General features: G+C 44.1%; 1 protein-coding gene across 3 annotated transcripts; it reads right to left on the bottom strand.

The window, feature by feature from the left end:
* Window positions 1-419: 419 nt before the first annotated feature.
* On the bottom strand, window positions 420-21,887 carry LOC133442475 (uncharacterized). 3 transcript variants are annotated; one of them, XM_061720478.1, is made up of 13 exons: window positions 21,796-21,887; window positions 20,959-21,148; window positions 18,157-18,207; window positions 7,381-7,938; window positions 6,466-6,789; window positions 3,815-3,858; window positions 3,484-3,589; window positions 2,985-3,295; window positions 2,587-2,680; window positions 2,035-2,078; window positions 1,711-1,822; window positions 1,203-1,522; window positions 420-905 (listed from the first exon to the last, which is right to left on the bottom strand). In XM_061720478.1, the coding sequence occupies exons 2-13, from the start codon at window positions 20,978-20,980 to the stop codon at window positions 819-821; spliced, it is 2,073 nt and encodes a 690-aa protein (XP_061576462.1). In that variant the 5' UTR covers window positions 20,981-21,148; window positions 21,796-21,887; the 3' UTR covers window positions 420-818. The 3 variants fall into 3 exon arrangements, with proteins under 3 accessions (XP_061576462.1, XP_061576463.1, XP_061576464.1); XM_061720479.1 differs by having other exon boundaries at window positions 6,571-6,789; XM_061720480.1 differs by lacking the exon at window positions 6,466-6,789.
* Window positions 21,888-21,913: the final 26 nt, after the last annotated feature.

The following is a 21,913-nucleotide window of genomic DNA, read 5'->3' as shown; positions in this document are numbered from 1 at the left end:
CATCACGGGGCTTAGATCCGCTGCCAAGTGGCACTGAGACCGCGGGGGTCGTTCCAGGAGGCAGACGGACCCAGAACCGGACCGAGAGAGAGCCATACCTTACCTTGAGCTTCTGATCGAAAGACAACAAAGACAAAGTGTCATCCTCGGCTGTTTACGCAGTCAGTGGTTCAAAACACGTGTCAGGACAATAAAACACACTGGGAAATTGAAACAACCATGAATGAGCGTCTTTGGTGTCCCGGAGACCCCGCTGGAGGTCCTCTAAAATTCATGACAACCGGGCCGAGGACCGGGACTTCCAGCCGACCGAGTCCGAGAAAGGCGCACCGTTGTCGTACAGCATCAATGAACATCTAAAGGTCTGTGTAAAAACTAAGTTGAAATACTTTCATGAAACAAAACAAAGAAACAAAGGATTCATTTTAATTGTAAGAATTTTATTATTGATTCATCAGATCAGCCTCAATCATATTCCTGTTTACATCATATGAAATATTTGATTTCTTTCACATTTACATCATGCTCATTCTCAGTTGAGAGAAGAACATTATTGATTAACTTGTCTGAACCGGCACCTTCATTTCTAGGTCGTGTGGATTTGACCAAACTTTATGAAATATGAATCATGGATTGATATGCAAGTTACATTTTCATAGATTTTACTGCCCAAAGTCCCAGAGCTGGAACAAAGGGGGGAATAGGTCGCGCACATCCAATATCTATACAGGTGCTGGTCTCAAAACATAGATGCAGGAAAAAACAAGAGAGGAGACTTTTGCTCCTTAGAGCAGATTTATGTAGCACATCAATCGTCGTTACATTTCGAGCACGTTGTCCTTTTCTTCTGTTCCTACAGCTGCCTCTACTTCTGCTGCTAATGGTTTTATTCCTGCGTCCTTATGCTGCAGGAGGAACAAGAACATGTTTTACACATAGAAAAGATGATTCATGTACTTCAGAAACGATCCATAACTCTGAACATTTATGTGCAACACATCTTCTCTTCATGTGAAGATAAGAGGCAGCAGACCAGAGTGGTGCTGGAACCACGTCTGCTGATCTAAATCTCTGGATCTTTATGAGTGTGACACCGTCATGGAGGAGCGACGGCTGAGAGGACGAGGAGGAGCTCAGTCCTGTTAAAGGTCCAGGGTTCCACCCGGACCCTCACTAACACAAACCACCATGTTCTAACGTACCTGCCGACTCCCAGGCTTGCCGTAGCGCATCTCAGTGGCGAAGTGTTCAGAGTTGTACGTCACCAGGTTGTACTGCTTCTCTGTATCCACCAGTGAACAGGCCTCCTTCACGATATCATCAGCTGGGCGAGGTTTGTATTCATGATCCAGGAGATTGTTGACTATCCAGTAGTTATCTTCCACCACGTCCTGCAGCTTCTCATTCAACACTTTGCCATCACTAATATCACCAAGACCAACGGAGCTCATGGGGCTCATGGAGCTCGAGGAGGCCATGGCCTCCACGGCCTCCATGGAGCTGCTGGAACTTGATCCTTCCCCTAAAAGGATGAACCAGGAAGAAAAGAGTTTCAGCTGCAGCTCACTGAGATGATGCTGACACCTAAAGATGCTGACATGGTTCTACGTCTGCTCTGTTGCTGATTCACACCGTTGAGCAGAGAGAACAACCTGAAACGCTGTTTGGTTTTGTTTCAGTCTGACATGTCGGAGGAACGAGGAAACTCACTGGTTGGTACGAAGTGAACGACGTCTCCATCACCAACATAAACAGCCCAGTGGTAATACCAATCATCAGGATATACCTGGATCAGGTCTCCAGGTTTGACCTCTTTTCCATCCTTCAATTAGAAAAAAAACAATCAAGCAATCAATAAAGAGAATGTGTGATTACAACTGAAACAATGATCAAAACAAACCAGTCGACCCAGTTGTTGGTTTTAACTGGAGTTTGACAAAATTAAAGAATAGAGAGTAGAGTGGTTATTGACTTCCATACAGAACCCCCCCCCAAACCCGACACAAGCAAAAAAGAAAAATGAAATTTACAAACCATGTCAAAGAATTCCCTGTTTGAATCGGCTGAGCTGCTGGAAACTGGAAGAGAAACAAAACCAGACACCAAAAGTTCAGAAATGCATCTTTTAAGTTTGTGATCTCCAAAAACGTCTTCTTTGCTATTAAAATATCAGATATATTTTTTTCCACACATTTGTGCATTCGTACGGTATATACCAAAAGATTATATGAACGTACAGACATTTTTTTGAGTTTGTAAAGTTAGTTAAACCAAATAAATAAATTACTGAAACTGTTACAAAATGTAGTGTGGCAGGGTGGAGGAGTGGGCGTGGTTCCTGACGCGGACGCGCCCGTTCCTGAGGTTTGACCAAACTTTATGAAATATGAATCATGGATTGATATGCAAGTTACATTTTCATAGATTTTACTGCCTAAAGTCCCAGAGCTGGAACAAAGGGTGAAATGGGTCGCGCACATCCAATATCTCAACAGGTGCTGGTCTCAAAACATAGATGCAGGAAAAAACAAGAGAGAGACTTTTGCTCCCTAGTGCAGATTTATGTAGCACATCAATCGTCGTTACGTTTCGAGCTTCTTTTCCTCTTCTTCAGTCCCGAAGCTGCAGCTGCCTCTACTTCTGCTGCTGCTGGTTTTATTCGTGTTGCGAACATCCTCACCTGCAGGAGGAACAAGAACATGTTTTACACAAAGAAAAGATGATTCATGTACTTCAGAAACAATCCACAACTCTGAACATTTATGTGCAACACATCTTCTCTTCATGTGAAGATAAGAGGCAGCAGACCAGAGTGGTGCTGGTACCACGTCTGCTGATCTAAATCTCTGGATCTTTATGAGTGTGACACCGTCATGGAGGAGACGGCTGAGAGGACGAGGAGGAGCTCAGTCCTGTTAAAGGTCCAGGGTTTCACCCGGACCCTCACTAACACAAACCACCAGCAGAAACAAGTTTTAACGTACCTGCCGACTCTCAGGCTTGCCATAGCGCATCTCAGTGGCGAAGTCTCCAGAGTCGTACCTCACCGGGTGGTACTGCTTCTCTGTATCCACCAGTGAACATGCCTCCTTCACGATAACATCAGCTGGACGAGGTTTGTATTCATGATCCAGGAAATTGATGACTGTCCACTTGTCCTTCTTCACCACGTCCTGCAGCTTCTCTTTCAACACTTTGCCATCACTAATATCACCAACATCAATGACGGTACTGGAGCTCGAGGAGATCGAGCAGGACTCGAACAGCATGGGGGGGATGTGGATTAATCCTTCCCCTAAAAGGATGAACCAGGAAGAAAAGAGTTTGAGCTGCAGCTCACTGAGATGATGCTGACACCTAAAGATGCTGACATGGTTCTACGTCTGCTCTGTTGCTGATTCACACCGTTGAGCAGAGAGAACAACCTGAAACGCTGTTTGGTTTTGTTTCAGTCTGACATGTTGGAGGAACGAGGAAACTCACCGGGTGGTACGAAGTGAACGACGTTTCCATCACCAACATAAACAGCCCAGTGCTGATAACCACGGGAGATGTGGATCAGGTCTCCAGGTTTGACCTCCTTTCCATCCTTCAGGTACAATAAAAAGAATCAAGTAATCAATAAAGAGATTGTGTGATTACAACTGAAAGAATCATCAAAACAAACCAGTCGACCCAGTTGTTGGTTTTAACTGGAGTTTGACAAAATTAAAGAATAGAGAGAAGAGTGGTTATTGACTTCCTTACAGACCCCCCCCCCCCCCCCCCCCAAAAAACCCCCACGCAAGCAAAAAGGAAAAATGAGATTACAAACCATGTCAAAGAATTCCCTGTTTGAATCGGCTGAGCTGCTGGAAACTGGAAGAGAAACAAAATCAGACACCAAAAGTTCAGAAATGCATCTTTTAAGTTTGTGATCTCCAAAAACTTCTTCTTTGCTATTAAAATATCAGATATTTCCACACATTTGTGCATTTGTACGGTATATACCAAAAAATTATATGAACATACAAAAGTTTTTTGAGTTTGTAAAGTTAATTAAACCAAATAAATAAATTACTGAAACTGTTAAAACATTTAGTGTGGCAGGGTGGAGGAGTGGGCGTGGCCTGAGGGGGAGCAGGTTGGATCAGCTGATTGGGCATCAGGTGTGTCAAATCAATCTCTCCTCTCTGCCTGGGTATTTAAAGAGGGAAAACACGGAGCTGCTGTTTCTGTTCCCGATGAGGCGGACGCGCCCGTTCCTGAGGCGGACGCGCCCGTTTCTTTTCCCGATGAGGCGGACGCGCCCGTTCCTGAGGTGTACGCACCGGTTTCCTTTCCCGATGAGGCGGACGCGCCCGTTCCTGAGGCGGACGCGCCCATTCCTGAGGCGGACGCGCCCGTTCCTGAGTAGGGATGTTAATAATTAATCGATTTTCGATTAATTGCCGTTATGAAATTACCCGAAATTAACGATTACAATTAATCTATTTATTTATTTATTTTTTTCGTTTAATTTCACCAGCTGGTATTACGCCCGGACCACATTTAATGCCACACAACGCGCCGCGCACATAAAGTTGAAGAAAGAGACGGATATGTTTGGTTTTAGTAATATCATGCTCAGGCAATGAGTCTGCAATGGCCCAGACGGGAGACACATGTAGCTCAGTGCTTATCTTTTATTTTGAATCCACTCTATATTCTTCTGGTTGTTCTCCGACATGCTCAAGCCTGAATTATGGTTCCGCCTTAAATCGACGCAGAGCCGCCGCCGTAGCCTACGGCGTAGGCTCTGCGTTGTTGTAACGCGGAACCATAAATCAGCCTTCACCCGGTACATACATAGGTTTCTCTAAACATCTGTCCCCGCTACAGTTTTAACTAAAAGAAAATGTGCTCCAATACAGCAGGTCTCATCATTTTATTTTGAACACTGCCAAAACTCTAACTTAAAACGTAACTAGAACTTAAAATTTGCTTGACACAAATGACACTATTATGGCTGCTGCTACTACTAATAGCCTTGAAGTGCACTTTATATTATATTCCTTGTGGTACAAAAATGTCTTTTTGTTACTTTTGTATCAAATAAATATTTGATTAAGGAATACATTAAAATGTCCTTTGTATTTATATAAGCAAAAAAAATTATGTTTGTATCTCAGATGGGGGAAAAACGCCGCTTATCAACTAATCGATGATCGATCGATAAGGTTATCAACTGTCAATTAATGAAATAATCGATAATTTGCATCCCTATTCCTGAGGCGGACGCACCCGTTCCTGAGGCGGACGCGCCCGTTCCTGAGGTGGACGCACCCCTTCCTGAGGCGGACGCGCCCGTTCCTGAGGCGGACGCGCCCGTTCCTGAGATGGTCGCACCCCTTCCTGAGGCGGACGCGCCCGTTCCTGAGGCGGACGCACCCCTTCCTGAGGCGGACGCGCCCATTCCTGAGGCGGACGCACCCCTTCCTGAGGCGGACGCGCCCGTTCCTGAGGCGGACGCACCCATTCCTGAGGCGGACGCACCCCTTCCTGAGGCGGACGCGCCCATTCCTGAGGCGGACGCCCCCGTCCCTGAGGAGGACACGCCCGTTCCTGAGGCGGACGCACCCATTCCTGAGGCGGACGCGCCCGTTCCTGAGGAGGACGCGCCCGTTCCTGAGGCGGACGCGCACGTTCCTGAGGCGGACGCGCACGTTCCTGAGGTGGACGCCCCCGTCCCTGAGGAGGACGCGCCCGTTCCTGAGGCGGACGCGCACGTTCCTGAGGCGGACGCACCCATTCCTGAGGCGGACGCGCCCGTCCCTGAGATGGACGCACCCGTTCCTGAGGTCGACGCACCGGTTTCTTTTCCCGAAGAGGCGGACGCGCCCGTTCCTGAGGCGGACGCGCCCGTTCCTGAGGCGGACGCACCGGTATCTTTTCCCGATTAGGCGGACGCGCCCGTTCCTGAGGAGGACGCACCGGTTTCTTTTCCCGATTAGGCGGTTGCGCCCGTTCCTGAGGAGGACGCACCGGTTTCTTTTCCCGATGAGGCGGACGCGCCCGTTCCTGAGGCGGACGCGCCCGTTCCTGAGGCGGACGCACCGGTTTCTTTTCCCGATGAGGCGGACGCACCCATTCCTGAGGCGGACGCGCCCGTTCCTGAGGCGGTCCCGCCCGTTCCTGAGGCGGTCGCGCCCGTTCCTGAGGAGGACGCGCCCGTTCCTGAGGCGGACGCACCGGTTTCTTTTCCCGATGAGGCGGACGCGCCCGTTCCTGAGGAGGACGCACCGGTATCTTTTCCCGATTAGGCGGACGCGCCCGTTCCTGAGGAGGACGCACCGGTTTCTTTTCCCGATTAGGCGGTTGCGCCCGTTCCTGAGGAGGACGCACCGGTTTCTTTTCCCGATGAGGCGGACGCGCCCGTTCCTGAGGCGGACGCGCCCGTTCCTGAGGCGGACGCACCGGTTTCTTTTCCCGATGAGGCGGACGCACCCATTCCTGAGGCAGACGCGCCCGTTCCTGAGGCGGTCCCACCCGTTCCTGAGGCGGTCGCGCCCGTTCCTGAGGAGGACGCGCCCGTTCCTGAGGCGGACGCACCGGTTTCTTTTCCCGATGAGGCGGACGCACCCGTTCCTGAGGCGGACGCGCCCGTTCCTGAGGCGGTCCCGCCCGTTCCTGAGGCGGTCGCGCCCGTTCCTGAGGAGGACGCACCGGTTTCTTTTCCCGATGAGGCGGACGCGCCCGTTCCTGAGGCGGACGCACCCGTTCCTGAGGCGGACGCGCCCGTTCCTGAGGCGGTCGCGCCCGTTCCTAGTGCTGAAGGACGAGAGAGTGAAAGTATTAGTGTCTCCGTACCTGATTGTCTTCCTAAACATCTTTATATGATTGATGTAATTACCTACTGTTAACTGGCTGTGACCTCTTATGCATCTGCACTTTATAAGACGTGGTTTTATCATTTTACTGCTACTTTGTTCCTCTGTTATTGTTTTATATTCTGTCTTTTAACCTTGTGATTTTATTTATTTTGACGTGCTGCTCCTTCTTGGCCAGGTCACCCTTGAGAAAGAGATCCTTGATCTCAATGGGCTGTTACCTGGTTAAATAAAGGTTAAATGAAAAAAATAAAAATACATTTTTACATTTTACTTTTTTTTTTTACTTAAGCTTGGGTGAAAGCCTTTGTCCAGATAGTGAACTATGAAGAAATCGTGGATAACCTGTGAAAATGACATTTGAGTTTTACCAGAAAGTTCTGAATCAGTGAAAGAATGGTCTGTTTTAAAGCTTTTACAAGTTTACAAGTCACAAGTACTTATTAATCTCTCAAAACTTTTTCTGAACTTCCCAAAATCTCTGGAAGCAGCAGTGACGGCATCGTTCGTATGTTTTGTCCCGAGTCCTCACCTGGTGAAGTTGTTTCTTCAAATACTCCATAGGTCAGATGTTCTCCGTTGTTCTCTTTTACAACTTGACCCAAATGTGTTAACAGCTCTGAACGGTCGATGTCACTCATCTTCAGGTGTCGGTATCTGCATTTTCTGATCATCTCCTTCAATGTTGGATTTTCCATGTGGGTTTCCCTCAAGCCTGAGCTCTCCTCTCTGGGTGTAACCAGTGCCAGGCATCGATCAAACGACTGATGGTTGTAAGTTTCAAGGAGTCTGCAGAGCGTCTGTTTGTGTTCCTCATTGAAGTCTTCAGGATGTAGGACCAACAGAAACACATGAGGTCCAGGATCAGAGACTCTGGCAAAGTCTTTTAGAAACTTGTTCAGTTTGTCCTCTGTAGGACTCAGCAGGTCTGGAGTGTTGATGACTGTTACATGTTCGTTTCTAAACCGGCTGGTGTTTCTGGTGCAGCTGAGAGGTTCTGTGTTGAAGACGCTGTGTTCCAGTATGAAGTTCTCCACTGAGTTCCTCTGAATCCAGCTGCTCCCCAGCACAACAACCCTCAGCTCAGACACTGAAATTATAAAATAGAAATCATTTACAAACTGCGGTTTAAAAGAAGTATTAAAAAAAGATTAGTTAAGTCCTTTCTCCCATTAGAGGTACAAGTGGCTTTGTTTCCAGACTCTATTGGTTTATTTTGCAACATTCTTACAGACCCTTGGCGTTAGACATGATATGGAGGGCATGTTCCAGATTTGGACCCTATGTTTGATTGGGAGAAGGTATGGATTAATGTAGGCTTAGCATCCAGAAACCCCGATCATCACCAAATTCATCACAATTTCATACATAGGGTTTATTTAACACCTAGGAAGCACTATCTAATGAAAGCAATTGACGATCGATGTTTTTTTTTTTTTTGTTTGTTTTTTTTTTTTTCGTTTATTTCGGCATGTTTATATAGACACATTTCATCTCCAGAACATTATACATTGCATACTCAGCACATGACGAAAAGGGTACGGGAGAAGCTGACGCTTATCAAAGTCCCGCCCCGTTCTATGTAAGATTCATGATCACATCAACAACAGAATTCAGTAAGATACATAGTTTACCACATAGCAATTTGTCTAATTTCATCCTTCACAGTCCAGATAGCATGTATGTTTGTACACGTGTCCAGTCCACTCATCCTGATCACCGTTCCTGTGATTTACTACTGTGTCCACTGTTCAGTTATTTTTATGTCCAAGCCTCTTTTTGCATGCAATCCACTTTGCAATGGAGGTGCGTGTGTCAATGCAGATTTTGATTAGTCGCCGTCCTCTGGCTCTCTAGCCGCCTTTGCCCCCTCCGCTCGTACTGACTTCATCTCTTCCCGAGCTTTGGACACCTCCGACCATACATAGAGCTCAATGTCACACACACACATTTTATAGTGACTTTGTTTTGTTTCCATGTTTTGATTTATCTATGTTTATCTAGGTTTGATAATCCTTCAATAACAGTTTCTTTAACCCATGTTTGAAAACAGTTACATTTCTTGCTAACTTTAATTCATTGTTTAGGCTATTCCACATTTTCACACCAGCTACTGACAAACTATGGCTTCCCATCGTTGTCCTTATCTTTTTCTGTTTAAACTGCAGCAAGCTGCGCATGCTGTGAGGACCTTGACTAAGAGTGAACAATTTCTGAACATTTACTGGTAATGCCGCCTGTGTTGCTTTGTAAATTGTTTGTAGCATCTGAAAATGAAGTATCTCTCTCAGTTTTAGATATTTCGTCTTTATGAACAGTTCGTTCGTATGTGCCCTGGCTGGGACAGAATGAATGATGCGAAGCGCTTTTTTTTGCAATTTAAATATTGGTTCTGTAATGCCCTTGTAAGTGAAACCCCAATTTTCTACACAGTACCTCATATGTGGGACTATTAGTGCCGAATATATGGTCTTAAGCGAGTTTAAATTGAGAGATTTCTGCAATTTCCACAGAATAGACACACTCCTTGCCATCTTATTTTGAATTATTTTTACATGTGGTCGCCATGTCAAGAGGTCATCCACTAATATACCCAGAACCTTATGTTCCCTCACTCTTTCTATATTGTATCCATTAACTTGCAAGTGTATGCTTTTCTTTACATTATTTCTCCCAAATAACATGAATTTGGTCTTTGCCAGATTTAGTGATAATTTATTTATATTAAACCATGTATTTAGTTTTGTCATTTCTCTGTTAATCGCTTTTTCCAGTATATTCAAGTCGTTTCCTGAGCAGAAAATATTTGTATCATCAGCAAATAAAATAAGTTTTAATACATCAGATGTTTTGATTATGTCATTGATATATAGAGTAAATAGCTTAGGGCCTAAGACTGACCCCTGTGGGACCCCACAGACGACATCCAGGCATGTAGACGCATTTGTTCCCATCTGGACATATTGGACTCTACCAGATAGATAGCTTTTGATCCATCTTAAAGCTGTATCTCTGATACCGTAATCATATAATTTTTCAATCAAAATATCGTGATTTATAGTGTCAAAAGCTTTTTTGAGGTCAATAAAGATGCCTACTGTATATAATTTGTGGTCAAGCGCATCTTTAATCAGTTCTAAGGACTCTGTGAGGGCAAGTGCTGTCGAATGTTGCTTTCTGAATCCGTATTGGCTATCACACAGGATGTTGTGTTCAGTCATGAACTTTTCCAATCTGCTATTATAGAGTTTTTCTAAAATCTTTGAACACTGCGGCAATAAGGAGACCGGGCGATAGTTTGTAGTCATATTTATATCACCACTTTTATACAATGGTAATACCTTTGCTATTTTCATCTTGTCTGGAAATACACCGGTTTTGAAGGATAAGTTACATATGTGCGTGAGTGGTGTTATAATTCCTTTTTGTACCGCCTTCAACAGTCTCATGTCAATTTCGTCTACATCTACTGAAGATTTAGATTTGCACTGTGTGAGGGCATTTACAACTTCTGCTTCAGTGACTGGTTCAAGTAACAGACATGAATTTTTAGTGATTGTATTCTTATCAGAGTCAAAATGGTCCCAGCGCAATGGTGATTCAGGGATGTCCTTGGCCAGCTGTGGGCCAACATTTACAAAGAATTTATTGAATTGATCCACAATCAAGTTCCCGTCAGACACCGTCTCATTATTTATAATAAGGTGGTCTGGGAGTGTGACCTTTGGTTTCCGACCTGATATTGAATTCACTATACTCCAGAGTTTCTTGTTATGATTCTTGTTATCTGATAGTAGTTTTTCATAGTAATCCTTTTTTTGCTTTCTTAGTGCACTATTTATCTTATTTCTATATTTTTTATATTTGGATTCAGCTATTTCTGTTCTGTCTCTGAGAAATTGTTTATATAAAAGGTTTTTTTTCCTACATGCATTTACAAGTGATTTCGTAAGCCACGGTGTGGCTTTCTTTTTTGTTTTGTCTGTTATCTCCCTTGCAGAGCAATGTTTATGGTACAGTCCTGTGAGAGTCTTCAGGAATTCATCATACGCTTTGTTTGTTTCTGTTTCAGAGAGCACATGTCTCCATGTCTGTGTCAACAGCTGACTCTCCAATGCGTTCATATTCTTTTCATTTCTTATCCTAACTAACTTTCTTTTTTTCGTCTCGCTCTTTACAATATGATTCCACTCACACATTGCAAAGACTGGTAGATGATCAGAGATATCGCATATCAATAGTCCACTCACTGGATCTGCTTCTAAGACATTTGTAAATATATTGTCAATTAGTGTGGCACTATGTTTGGTAATTCTGCTGGCCATTGTAATTAAGGGATGCATACCTGCCGCATACATACTATTTAGAAAGTCATCTGTCCCAGCGTTGTTGTTTGGGTTTAGGATATCGATATTAAAGTCTCCACAAATGAAAACATTTTTATGCTTTGTCAGAGAGAGTAGTTCTGTCACACTATCACTGAATAATTCTAACTTTGAATCCGGGGCTCTATACAGACAGGATATTACAGTATTTCTCCCTTTACACATAGATAATTCTACAGTTATGCATTCCATTACATTGTCAATAGCTTTTGACACATTTTCCAAAATGACAAAATTAATGCTCTCTTTAATAAAAAGAGAAACTCCTCCACCAGTCTTTTTTTTTCTATTTTTACACACAAATTCATACCCACTTAAGATGAAGTTCATTCCCTTTTCTTCATTAATCCAGGTTTCTGACACCGCAATGATATCAAAGGATGTAGAAAATCCTTCCAAGTATTCCAATATGTGATCAAAATTTGCATATAAACTCCTGCTGTTGAAATGAATGATTGACAGCCTCTGATCCATCACAATGTCCTTATTGAACTGCTCCCTTGTATAATATCCACAATTTAGTGCTCTGCTGTAGTAGTAGTGTATATCCGGGTCAATTTCTTCATTCGAGTCTTCTGATCCAAGGTGTTGTTTTAAAGATAGGTTCCTTTTTTCATAATTGGCAATCCTGCCTTTAAGTTTATTCATCTTTGTTTTTTGTGAGTAGGTAATCCATTCTTTTTGTAGAGGTTTCATGGTGAGCTTTGACATATTAGCCGGTAAGTTTCTCCAACTCCTCTACCTCCCTGATCAGCACCGGTCTGGTATTTTCTGGCCCATTTTGTTTGATGTAGACTCTGCAGTTTGCCGTCCAGGTATTTTGTATTTTTCCAGCCTTCTTCAGTTGACGAGCTTTCCAGGCGATGGTGGCGTTTTTCTTGCTGAGATTCTCGTTTATAAACACACTGGTATTTTTCAGCTTACTGCCTTGTTTTAGCAGCGCTATTTTGTGTTTTCTGTTAGTGAATTTCAGCAGAACAGCCCTGTTTACATCTTCACGTTCTCCCACCTTTTTTTTCTTGGGCAGCAGTTGACATGTATCCACATGTTCAAGATCGATCTTAATGTTTTTGGAGGTTAGGAAATCCTGTACCTGCTTTTCCACAGATTGGATGTCTTCCTCCTTCATCTCCTCCTGTCCTCTCGTCGCTGCTGCATAGCTCCTGGGCTTGATCTCAATACCCGTAATGATCACATCATTTAGCTTGTTTTGTTGATCAAGCTCCTCCATTTTGTTGTTTAGAGCTATTATCAGCCCATCTTTTTTCTCATTTTCCTTTTTGAGGTGTTGAATCTCTTTCATCAGGCTTTGCATCCCTTGTAGTTGGCTCTTTATCTCCTTCAAGCATTCCAACTGAACCTCCAAGCCTTCCAGCTGAAGCTTTACTCCCTCCAGGGCCTCACCCATTTGGGTCAGGTCCTGTGGATTGAACTGGTTCCCCTTTTTTGGTGGCATTTTCCTTGGATTATCCGATTCTGTCGCTATTTGATACTTTTCGTATAGCTTTTCGCATAGCGGCTCAGTAGCCCGCTATTGTTATGTTTGAGCTTATCACTCCTTCGAGGCCTTCGAGGGTGACATCCACTGGCCGAGGGGGCCCGCGGGCGGGGCCCCCACGACACGGGAAGAAGCAGCCAGGGATCAGACAATCCCCGGCCACGCGGCCAGGAAGCCCTCACCTTCCAGGCCAACGACTCCCACCCGGCGAGGGGCCAGCCTGCCCGGAGAGACAGAGCCGCCCCGGCCGCCGACGCGGGCAGGTGCACCCGCCCCCATGAAAGTGCCCCTCCAAGACCAGAGGGGCGCCCCGCCACGGAGGCAGCGAGGGGGACCGGAGACGGGCCCGGAGAGAGGGAACCCCCCAACAGGGCGACACCCACGCAGGCCCGACAACAGAGGGCCCTAGACCCAGGCATCCCATTCATTCATCCATTCACCTATCCGATATCTATACTAATAATAATATGATATACTATCACAATAATAATAATAATAATAATAATAATAATAATAATAATAATAACCCTCTTTGTATGACATAATATTAATAAATTATTAAATTTTGTTATCCTGCCAATGGAGGCCCAAATCCTCCATGGCAGGACCCTTCCATACCGCATTCTCACCGACACAGACGCACATTCTCCTATGTGCGTATGAATCCTGTAGGGGGGGAAGGAGGGGGAGCAGAGGCCGAAGCCAGGAGGCAGGCCCAGCAGAGCCGGCCCTGAAAAGACGCCCACGCTCCCCCACCGGCCATCCAGTTGACGGGGGCCGGCCCTCCGAGCCGGGCCAGGGCCCCACCGTACCTCCACGGGCGCCAGACGGAGGGGGAACCGGTCCAACATCCCCCCATTCATACTGACAACATAAGACATAGACACCTGGGAATGGTGCCACGCCGCCGGCCAGGGGCCCGGATCCGACACCCCCCCATAGGTCCCCAGGGCTCCCACCGGCTAGAGACAGGGCCCCACGGCCCCAAGGGGGGGGCCACCAGCGGCCCGCGCCCCAGACCCCCCAAGCCGACCCCCAACCCCAAGGGCTACGAGATCACCCCCCCGCCCCCACTAGGTAATGAAGCCTATAATCGGGGACCAGAGAGAGTGCAATTCAGCCGAATGTTGTTCAGTGGAGGCAGACATTATCTCACTACTAATATGATCTGATAAAAGATTCCTAAAGTGGTTGATACATAAATTGGACTTTTGTTTCCAATTCACTAGAAGGTTTTCTAGGTTTTCTTTGCGATACATAAGGCAGTGAGGACCCGGTGTGTCCAATTAGGTTCTAATATCTTCCAAGTGACCTAATATACATATCGTGGGGCACACTGGGATTCTGTAGTTGATCCATGTGGATAAATCCTCACAAATCGCCGTCCAGAACCTCTGTACCGGTCTACAGAACCATAGAGCATGCATATAATTATCAGGAGTGTCCTCTGTGCACTGTGAGCAGATATTAGAGGTGACAAAGCCCATCTGGAACATCCTTTGTCCAGTATAGTGTATTCTATGAAGAAATTTGTACTGTATAAGTTGTAAGTTTGGGTTCTTAGTCATAGTAAAAGTATTTAAGCATATTTGTGACCAAGAAAACTGGTCGGTATTACAGTTTTTCACAATTGTTTAAACACATTTCCTGATAGACCACCTCACTTTCTCAAAACTCTAAACACAAATTACAAAACTCACACACAAAATCCAAAATCCTACACTTCTATTGCAAAAGCACACTCTACCCTCAAAACAGTGTTAACTCTTCACTAAATGGTATTTCCTTCTCAAATGCCAAACACATACATCATTTGAGTAGACATTTCTAAGCACCCACTGAACACTGATGTGCCGAATGGAAGACACTATAGTATGAATGGAAAACACTATATGAATGAGGATGAAAACTTGACAGAAAATAGAAACAGAACAAAAGTATTAGGCAGCATACTGCCTGTCATCCCTGGCTGGCCACAGGACCTCATCCACATCTCCTACAAAGCTGCATGAAGCCTTGACAGGCCTCAGCAGAGACATCGCCACATGCGTCCTCCATGGCCTGCAGCAGTGGGATGCGTGTCTGAGGATTTCTCTCGTATACCTTCCATCTCCAGGCAGAGAAAAACTCCTCAATTGGGTTGAGGAAGGGAGAGTATGGAGGGAAATATAGGACATCAACTTCTGGATGGATCCTAAACCACTCACGGACCAGAGCAGCCCGGTGGAAACTGACATTGTCCCAGATAACAACGAACCTGACCACCTCTGTGTCCTCCATCTGGTCTGGCTGGACAATGATGTTGTAGAGCTGGTCCAGGAATGCTAGAAGAAGTGCAGTGTTGTAGGGGCCAAGGGTGGCATGGTGATGGAGGACGCCGTGGTGATTGATGGCAGCACACATTGTTATGTTCCCTCCACGTTGGCCAGGGACCTCTGTGATGGCACGCTGGCCAATGATATTCCTCCCTCGGCGCCTTCTTTTTACAAGGTTGAACCCCGCTTCATCAATGAATATGAATTCAATGGCAAATTGCTGATTGCATATTGCACAACAGCCTTTGGAGTTTAGAAATGTGATTGACTGTGTGTTCTGTGTGAACAGCAAGAGAGGGAATACAGGAAGAGTGTGCAGGGTATTGGGAATTGTGTGTAGTGTTGTGAGGAATGTGTGGTATGGAATGGGAATGTGAGTCTAGAGCAGTAAATGTGCTTGGAGTTCAGCAGGATTGGTTTAGCCACCTGAAAAATGGGTTTCAGGTTGTGCACATTGTGTCTGATGTTCCAATAAATGTGTTTAAACAATTGTGAAAAACTGTAAGAGAGAGATCCACCTCCCACTTGGAAATCGGGAGAGAGACTGAATTATCCAATTTAGACACTAACCTGTAGAGTTTTGATAACAACTTTAAAGTGCTTAGATTCAATAAATCAATTATCCTAGCGGGAAGTTGTAAGTCTAATTGGCTAATTTTATATGTTTTATTTATTATGGCCTTAAGTTGTTGGTACTCTAAAAATGTATTACTGCTAACTCCATATTGAACAATAACTGTATTGAAAGGTACAAACTGTCCTCCTACAATTACATGCTGTAAATACCGTATTCCTTGATCTCTCCATTGAGCAAAGTTAACCATCTTTTTATCATTTTTCACGATGTCTGGGTTGTTCCATATGGGTGTACGGTCACATGGAAAAAGTGAGATTTTCGCCACTTTAATAAATTCCCACCAGGCTGTCAGGGTTGTGCTAATATTAATGCTTTTGAAACATTGATGATGTTTGATGCTTTGACTAATAAATGGTAATTCTGAGATGTCTAGCTCTTTGCAAAACACTTGCTCTGAGTCCAGCCATTGACTATCTAGAGGATGATTTTTTGACCATTTTACAATATAGCCTACTGTAGTTTATTGGCTATGAAGTAATACTGGAAATTAGGTAACTCTAAACCTCCACATTCTTTGGATTTTTGCAATGTCTTTAAACTAATACGTGGTGTTTTATTTTTCCACAGAAATGTTGATACATATGAGTCCAATGATTTAAACCAGGAAAGAGGGGGTTTGAATGGTATCATCGAAATAAAAAATATACTTTTGGTAAAACCATCATTTTAATGGTGGCAATTCTTCCCATGAGTGAAATGGGGAGAGAGCTCCATCTGGAAAGATCATCCTCTATTTTCTTTAAAAGCTGAACATAATTTAATTTTATTAACTCTGATAGCCTAGGGGAGATGTTTATACCTAAATATCTAATGTTCCCTGATTGTAATTGAGTATTGGTTATATTCCTAAAATTGCAGTTAACACACAAAACAGTGGATTTAGACCAATTAATAGAATAGTCAGACAGAGATGAAAATCCCTCTATGAGTGCAATTGTCTGTGATAGTGAAGTACGTGAGTTCTGGAGGAAGAGGAGTACGTCATCCGCATAAAGACTTATTTTGTGCTCTAATACTTTGCATTGTAAACCTTTAATATTTTGATTTTGTCTAATAGCTGCTGCTAAAGGTTCAATAAATATTGCAAATAGTGAGGGAGAGAGAGGGCAACCCTGTCTAGTGCCTCTTTGCAAGTTAAAACTTGTAGAGATTTGATCATTTGTCCTTACACGTGCCTTGGGAGAGCTATATAATATTTTTATCCAGTCAATGAAAGATTCGGCAAATCCAAATTTATGTAAAGTTGCCAATAGAAACTTTCAGTTTACCTGATCGAATGCTTTTTCAGCGTCTAAGGATATAATAGTAGTCTCCTGTTTATTGATACTCGAATAATCTATAATATTTAATAATCTATGAATATTAGTAGAGGAATGTCTACCTTTAATGAAGCCTGTTTGATCCGGATGTATAATAGAAGGGGTGACTCTTTTCAGACGTTTGGTAAGAGCCTTGCTAATTATTTTAAGGTCCACATTTATCAGTGATATTGGGCGGTAGCTCGATGGGAGAAAGGGATCCTTATTCCGTTTTAATAAAAGACTAATATTAGCAGAATTCATATTTAAGGGTAAGCTTTCATTCTCATTCACATTTAGGATCATTTTATAAAATATTGGTGCTAATATGCTCCAGAATTCCTTATAGAATTCAGCTGGGAAACCATCTGGGCCCGGAGCTGAGAGCTTCATGGAGTTCTCCTATTGAAAGCGGTGAGTCTAAGTTCGTAACCTGCTCATGATGTAACTTCGGCAGATTAATTTTCCCAAGAAACTCGTTGATGGATTGGTCGGATGGCTCGATTTGCGATGAATATAGTTTAAGTAGAAGTCTCTAAAAACTGAGTTTATTAAACAGGGATCATGTGTAATGTCCCCTGATTGGTCCTTAATAGATGATATGGTTGCTTTCTCCCTATTTATTTTTAATTGATTTGCTAAATATTTCCCCGATCTGTTGGCGTGTGCAAAGTTTTCCAGGCGAAGCCTTTGTACTAAAAACTGTGTTTTTGCGTCAATTATTTTATTTAATTCTATTTTAGTTTTCCTTATTCTATTAAGAATATGTTTATCTGCAGAGGTCCGGAAGGCCTCCTCTAGCATTTTATTTTAAACCACTTATCTAAGCTAGGCTTGATACTGAACAAAAACGAGCCGTCCTTTGAGCCGCCGAGCTGCTGGTATAAAACACACTGATGCAGGACGTCAGTGTGCTCTCTATGCTCTCTCTCCTAGTCTTGGCTGGGCCGTTTTGTTTTTGCCCAAAGGCTTTCCACGCGAAGCCCTGCTCAATAGGTGTGTTCACTTTTTACATCCAAACATCAAACCCAATCACTGAATATAATAACCAGTGATCTTTTTCTTTATATTAAACAACATCTAACTAGAGTTTAGTTTTTTTATGACAAATTATAATGCCAACGAGATTTAGTTTCAACATCAGAACTGTTCAGACTCAGTTCAGAGAAACTTACTGTAAGGAGGCAAGAGCTCGAGGCTGCTGCTACGTTTCCAAGGAAGTCCTCCTGAAGAGACACAAAGACGAGTCAGAGGTAACGACGAGTAAAAAGTAACGGCGAGTCAGAGGTAGCGACGATTGAGACGTAACGGCTAGTCAGAATTAACGGCGAGTCAAAAGTAATGGCGAGTCAGAGGTAACGACGAGTCAGAAGTAACGGCGAGTCAAAAGTAACGACGAGTCAGAAGTAACGACGAATCAGAGGTAACGACGAGTCAGATGTAACGGCAAGTCAGAAGTAACGGCGAGTCAGATGTAACGACGAGTCAGATGTAACAACGAATCAGAAGTAACAACGAGTCAGAAGTAACGACGAGTCAGATGTAACGGCGAGTCAAAAGTAACGGCGAGTCAGATGTAACGACGAGTCAGATGTAACGACGAGTAAAAAGTAACGACGAGTCAGAGGTAACGACGAGTCAGATGTAACGACGAATCAGAGGTAACGGCAAGTCAGAGGTAACAACGAATCAGAAGTAACAACGAGTCAGAAGTAACGACGAGTCAGATGTAACGACGAGTCAGAGGTAACGACGAGTCAGATGTAACGGCAAGTCAGAAGTAACGGCAAGTCAGAGGTAACAACGAATCAGAAGTAACAACGAGTCAGAAGTAACGACGAGTCAGATGTAACGGCGAGTCAAAAGTAACGGCGAGTCAGATGTAACGACGAGTCAGATGTAACGACGAGTAAAAAGTAACGACGAGTCAGAGGTAACAACGAGTCAGAAGTAACGGCGAGTCAAAAGTAACGGCAAGTCAGAGGTAACAACGAATCAGAAGTAACAACGAGTCAGAGGTAACGACGAGTAAAAAGTAACGGCGAGTCAGAAGTAAAAACGAGTCAGAGGTAACGACGAGTCAGAAGTAACGGCGAATCAAAAGTAACGGCGAGTCAGAGATAATGATGAGTCAGATGTAACGGCGAGTCAAAAGTAACGACGAGTCAGAAGTAAAAACGAGTCAGAGGTAACGACGAGTCAGAAGTAACGGCGAGTCAAAAGTAACGGCGAGTCAGATGTAACGACGAGTCAGATGTAACGACGAGTAAAAAGTAACGAAGAGTCAGAGGTAACGACGAGTCAGAAGTAACGGCGAGTCAGAGGTAACAACGAGTCAGAAGTAACGATGAGTCAGAGGTAACGATGAGTCAGAGGTAACGGTGAGTTAGAGGTAACGGCTAGTCAGAAGTAACGACGAGTCAGAGGTAACGGCGAGTCAAAAGTAACGGCGAGTCAGAGGTAACGACGAGTCAGAGGTAACGATGAATCTAAGGTAACGATGAATCTAAGGTAACGATGAATCTAAGGTAACGGTGAGTCAGAGGTAACGACGAGTCAAAGGTAACGGTGAGTTAGAGGTAACGGCTAGTCAGAAGTAACGACGAGTCAGAGGTAACGGCGAGTCAAAAGTAACGGCGAGTCAGAGGTAACGACGAGTCAGAGGTAACGACGAGTAAAAAGTAACGACGAGTCAGAAGTAACGACGAGTCAGAAGTAAAAACGAGTCAGAGGTAACGACGAATCAGAGGTAACGGCGAGTCAAAAGTAACGGCGAGTCAGAGATAATGATGAGTCAGATGTAACGGCGAGTCAAAAGTAACGACGAGTCAGAAGTAAAAACGAGTCAGAGGTAACGACGAGTCAGAAGTAACGGCGAGTCAAAAGTAACGGCGAGTCAGATGTAACGACGAGTCAGATGTAACGACGAGTAAAAAGTAACGAAGAGTCAGAGGTAACGACGAGTCAGAAGTAACGGCGAGTCAGAGGTAACAACGAGTCAGAAGTAACGATGAGTCAGAGGTAACGATGAGTCAGAGGTAACGGTGAGTTAGAGGTAACGGCTAGTCAGAAGTAACGACGAGTCAGAGGTAACGGCGAGTCAAAAGTAACGGCGAGTCAGAGGTAACGACGAGTCAGAGGTAACGATGAATCTAAGGTAACGATGAATCTAAGGTAACGGTGAGTCAGAGGTAACGACGAGTCAAAGGTAACGGTGAGTTAGAGGTAACGGCTAGTCAGAAGTAACGACGAGTCAGAGGTAACGGCGAGTCAAAAGTAACGGCGAGTCAGAGGTAACGACGAGTCAGAGGTAACGATGAATCTAAGGTAACGATGAATCTAAGGTAACGGTGAGTCAGAGGTAACGACGAGTCAAAGGTAACGGTGAGTTAGAGGTAACGGCTAGTCAGAAGTAACGACGAGTCAGAGGTAACGGCGAGTCAAAAGTAACGGCGAGTCAGAGGTAACGACGAGTCAGAGGTAACGATGAATCTAAGGTAACGATGAATCTAAGGTAACGGTGAGTCAGAGGTAACGACGAGTCAAAGGTAACGGTGAGTTAGAGGTAACGGTGAGTCAGATGTAACGACGAATCAGAAGTAACTGCGAATTAGAGGTAACGTCGAATAAGAGGTAATTTGTATGTCAGAGGTAACAACGAGTCAGAGGTAAAAACGAGTCAGAGGTAAAAACGAGTCAGAGGTAACGACGAGTCAAAAGTAACAACGAGACAGAAGTAATGACGGGACAGAAGTAACAACGAGACAGAGGTAACGACCAGTCAGAGATAACGACGAGTCAGACGTAACAGCGATTCAAAAGAAACGACGAGTCAGAAGTAACGACGAGTCAGAAGTAACGACGAGTCAGAAGTAACGACGAGTCAGAGGTAACGACCAGTCAAAAGTATTGGCGAGTCAGAAGTAATGATGAATAAGAGGTAACGGAGTTCCAACAACTACAGTTCATCTTCTCACCTGGTTCAGCCGCCGCTGCCATCCTGACACTGATGCTGAAGCAGCAGGAGGAGTTCAACTGGAGATCAACTGGAGATTAACTGGAGATTAACTGGAGATTAACTGGAATTTAACTGGAGATTAACATCAGATTCCTAAAATCTTCTGCTTCCATCCTGCAGGTGTTGCAGCACGTGGATGAAGAAAACAGCTAAAACAAACAAAACAGACAAAAAACATTTTATTTCACTCGTGTGTTGAGTTTATATTTGGCACACGCTAAACCCACTCTGAACCCACTCTGACACTCGCGGCGCGGCTGATTTGACCGTAAATACGAATGGCGGCTGGTTGGACTTCAGTCAAAAACTTGTACTCGTCCTACTCAGGCCGCCTGAGTAGTACGTCTGAATTAATGCATACTACTAATATTTACTCAAAAGTGTGCCGAACTTAACCCTCCTATATCTGTAATTACATTCAGGCCGCCTGGATTTATTTTGATTTTATGGCTGTAGAATTGTCAAATGTGCAAAGAATCAGTGCCATTTTTTCCCAATATAACCTCAACTTTCAATATCTGGCAGTTATTCAATATTACTGTGTGTTCTGACAGTGTAATAACTGTTTAAGTTACTTTTTGATATACTGTTTAGTCTGGCATTTCTGACGCACCGCAAGACTCTAATCTAATGTTTCTCTGGTTACTTTTGTGTTTCCAGGAACGAGGAAGTACATTCCAAAACTAAACTAAGACGTTTTGATGACAGAACAAACTTCAAAACGTTTCACTAAGTGGTTCTTAAACAACTTCTAACAAAAGAATACTAATTCCTTAATCAGGGAGGTTTTACTCACCAGCTGCTTCAACTGCCGCAGCTTCATCTGCTGAAATCAGAAGCAATTTAGAAGAGTTAAAGTTTAACACTTTTACCGTCAGGGGGCGAATTTCAGGCCAAACCAGTTTTTCTAACAT

The sequence above is a fragment of the Cololabis saira genome, chromosome 4, assembly GCF_033807715.1.
Source record: "Cololabis saira isolate AMF1-May2022 chromosome 4, fColSai1.1, whole genome shotgun sequence".
NCBI classification, from domain to species: Eukaryota; Metazoa; Chordata; class Actinopteri; order Beloniformes; family Belonidae; genus Cololabis; species Cololabis saira.
This window is presented reverse-complemented; position numbering and strand designations above follow the sequence as displayed.

Excerpts from the sequence above, each read along its gene's own strand:
- LOC133442475 (XM_061720478.1), bottom strand. The coding sequence starts at position 20,980 with ATGGCAGCGGCGGCTGAACCAG. Across the intron at positions 2,079-2,586 it reads GAGGAAAAGAAGCTCGAAAC|TTTCCAGCAGCTCAGCCGAT; the intron begins GTAACGACGATT and ends TTTCTCTTCCAG. Across the intron at positions 906-1,202 it reads GCAAGCCTGGGAGTCGGCAG|CATAAGGACGCAGGAATAAA; the intron begins GTACGTTAGAAC and ends TTCCTCCTGCAG.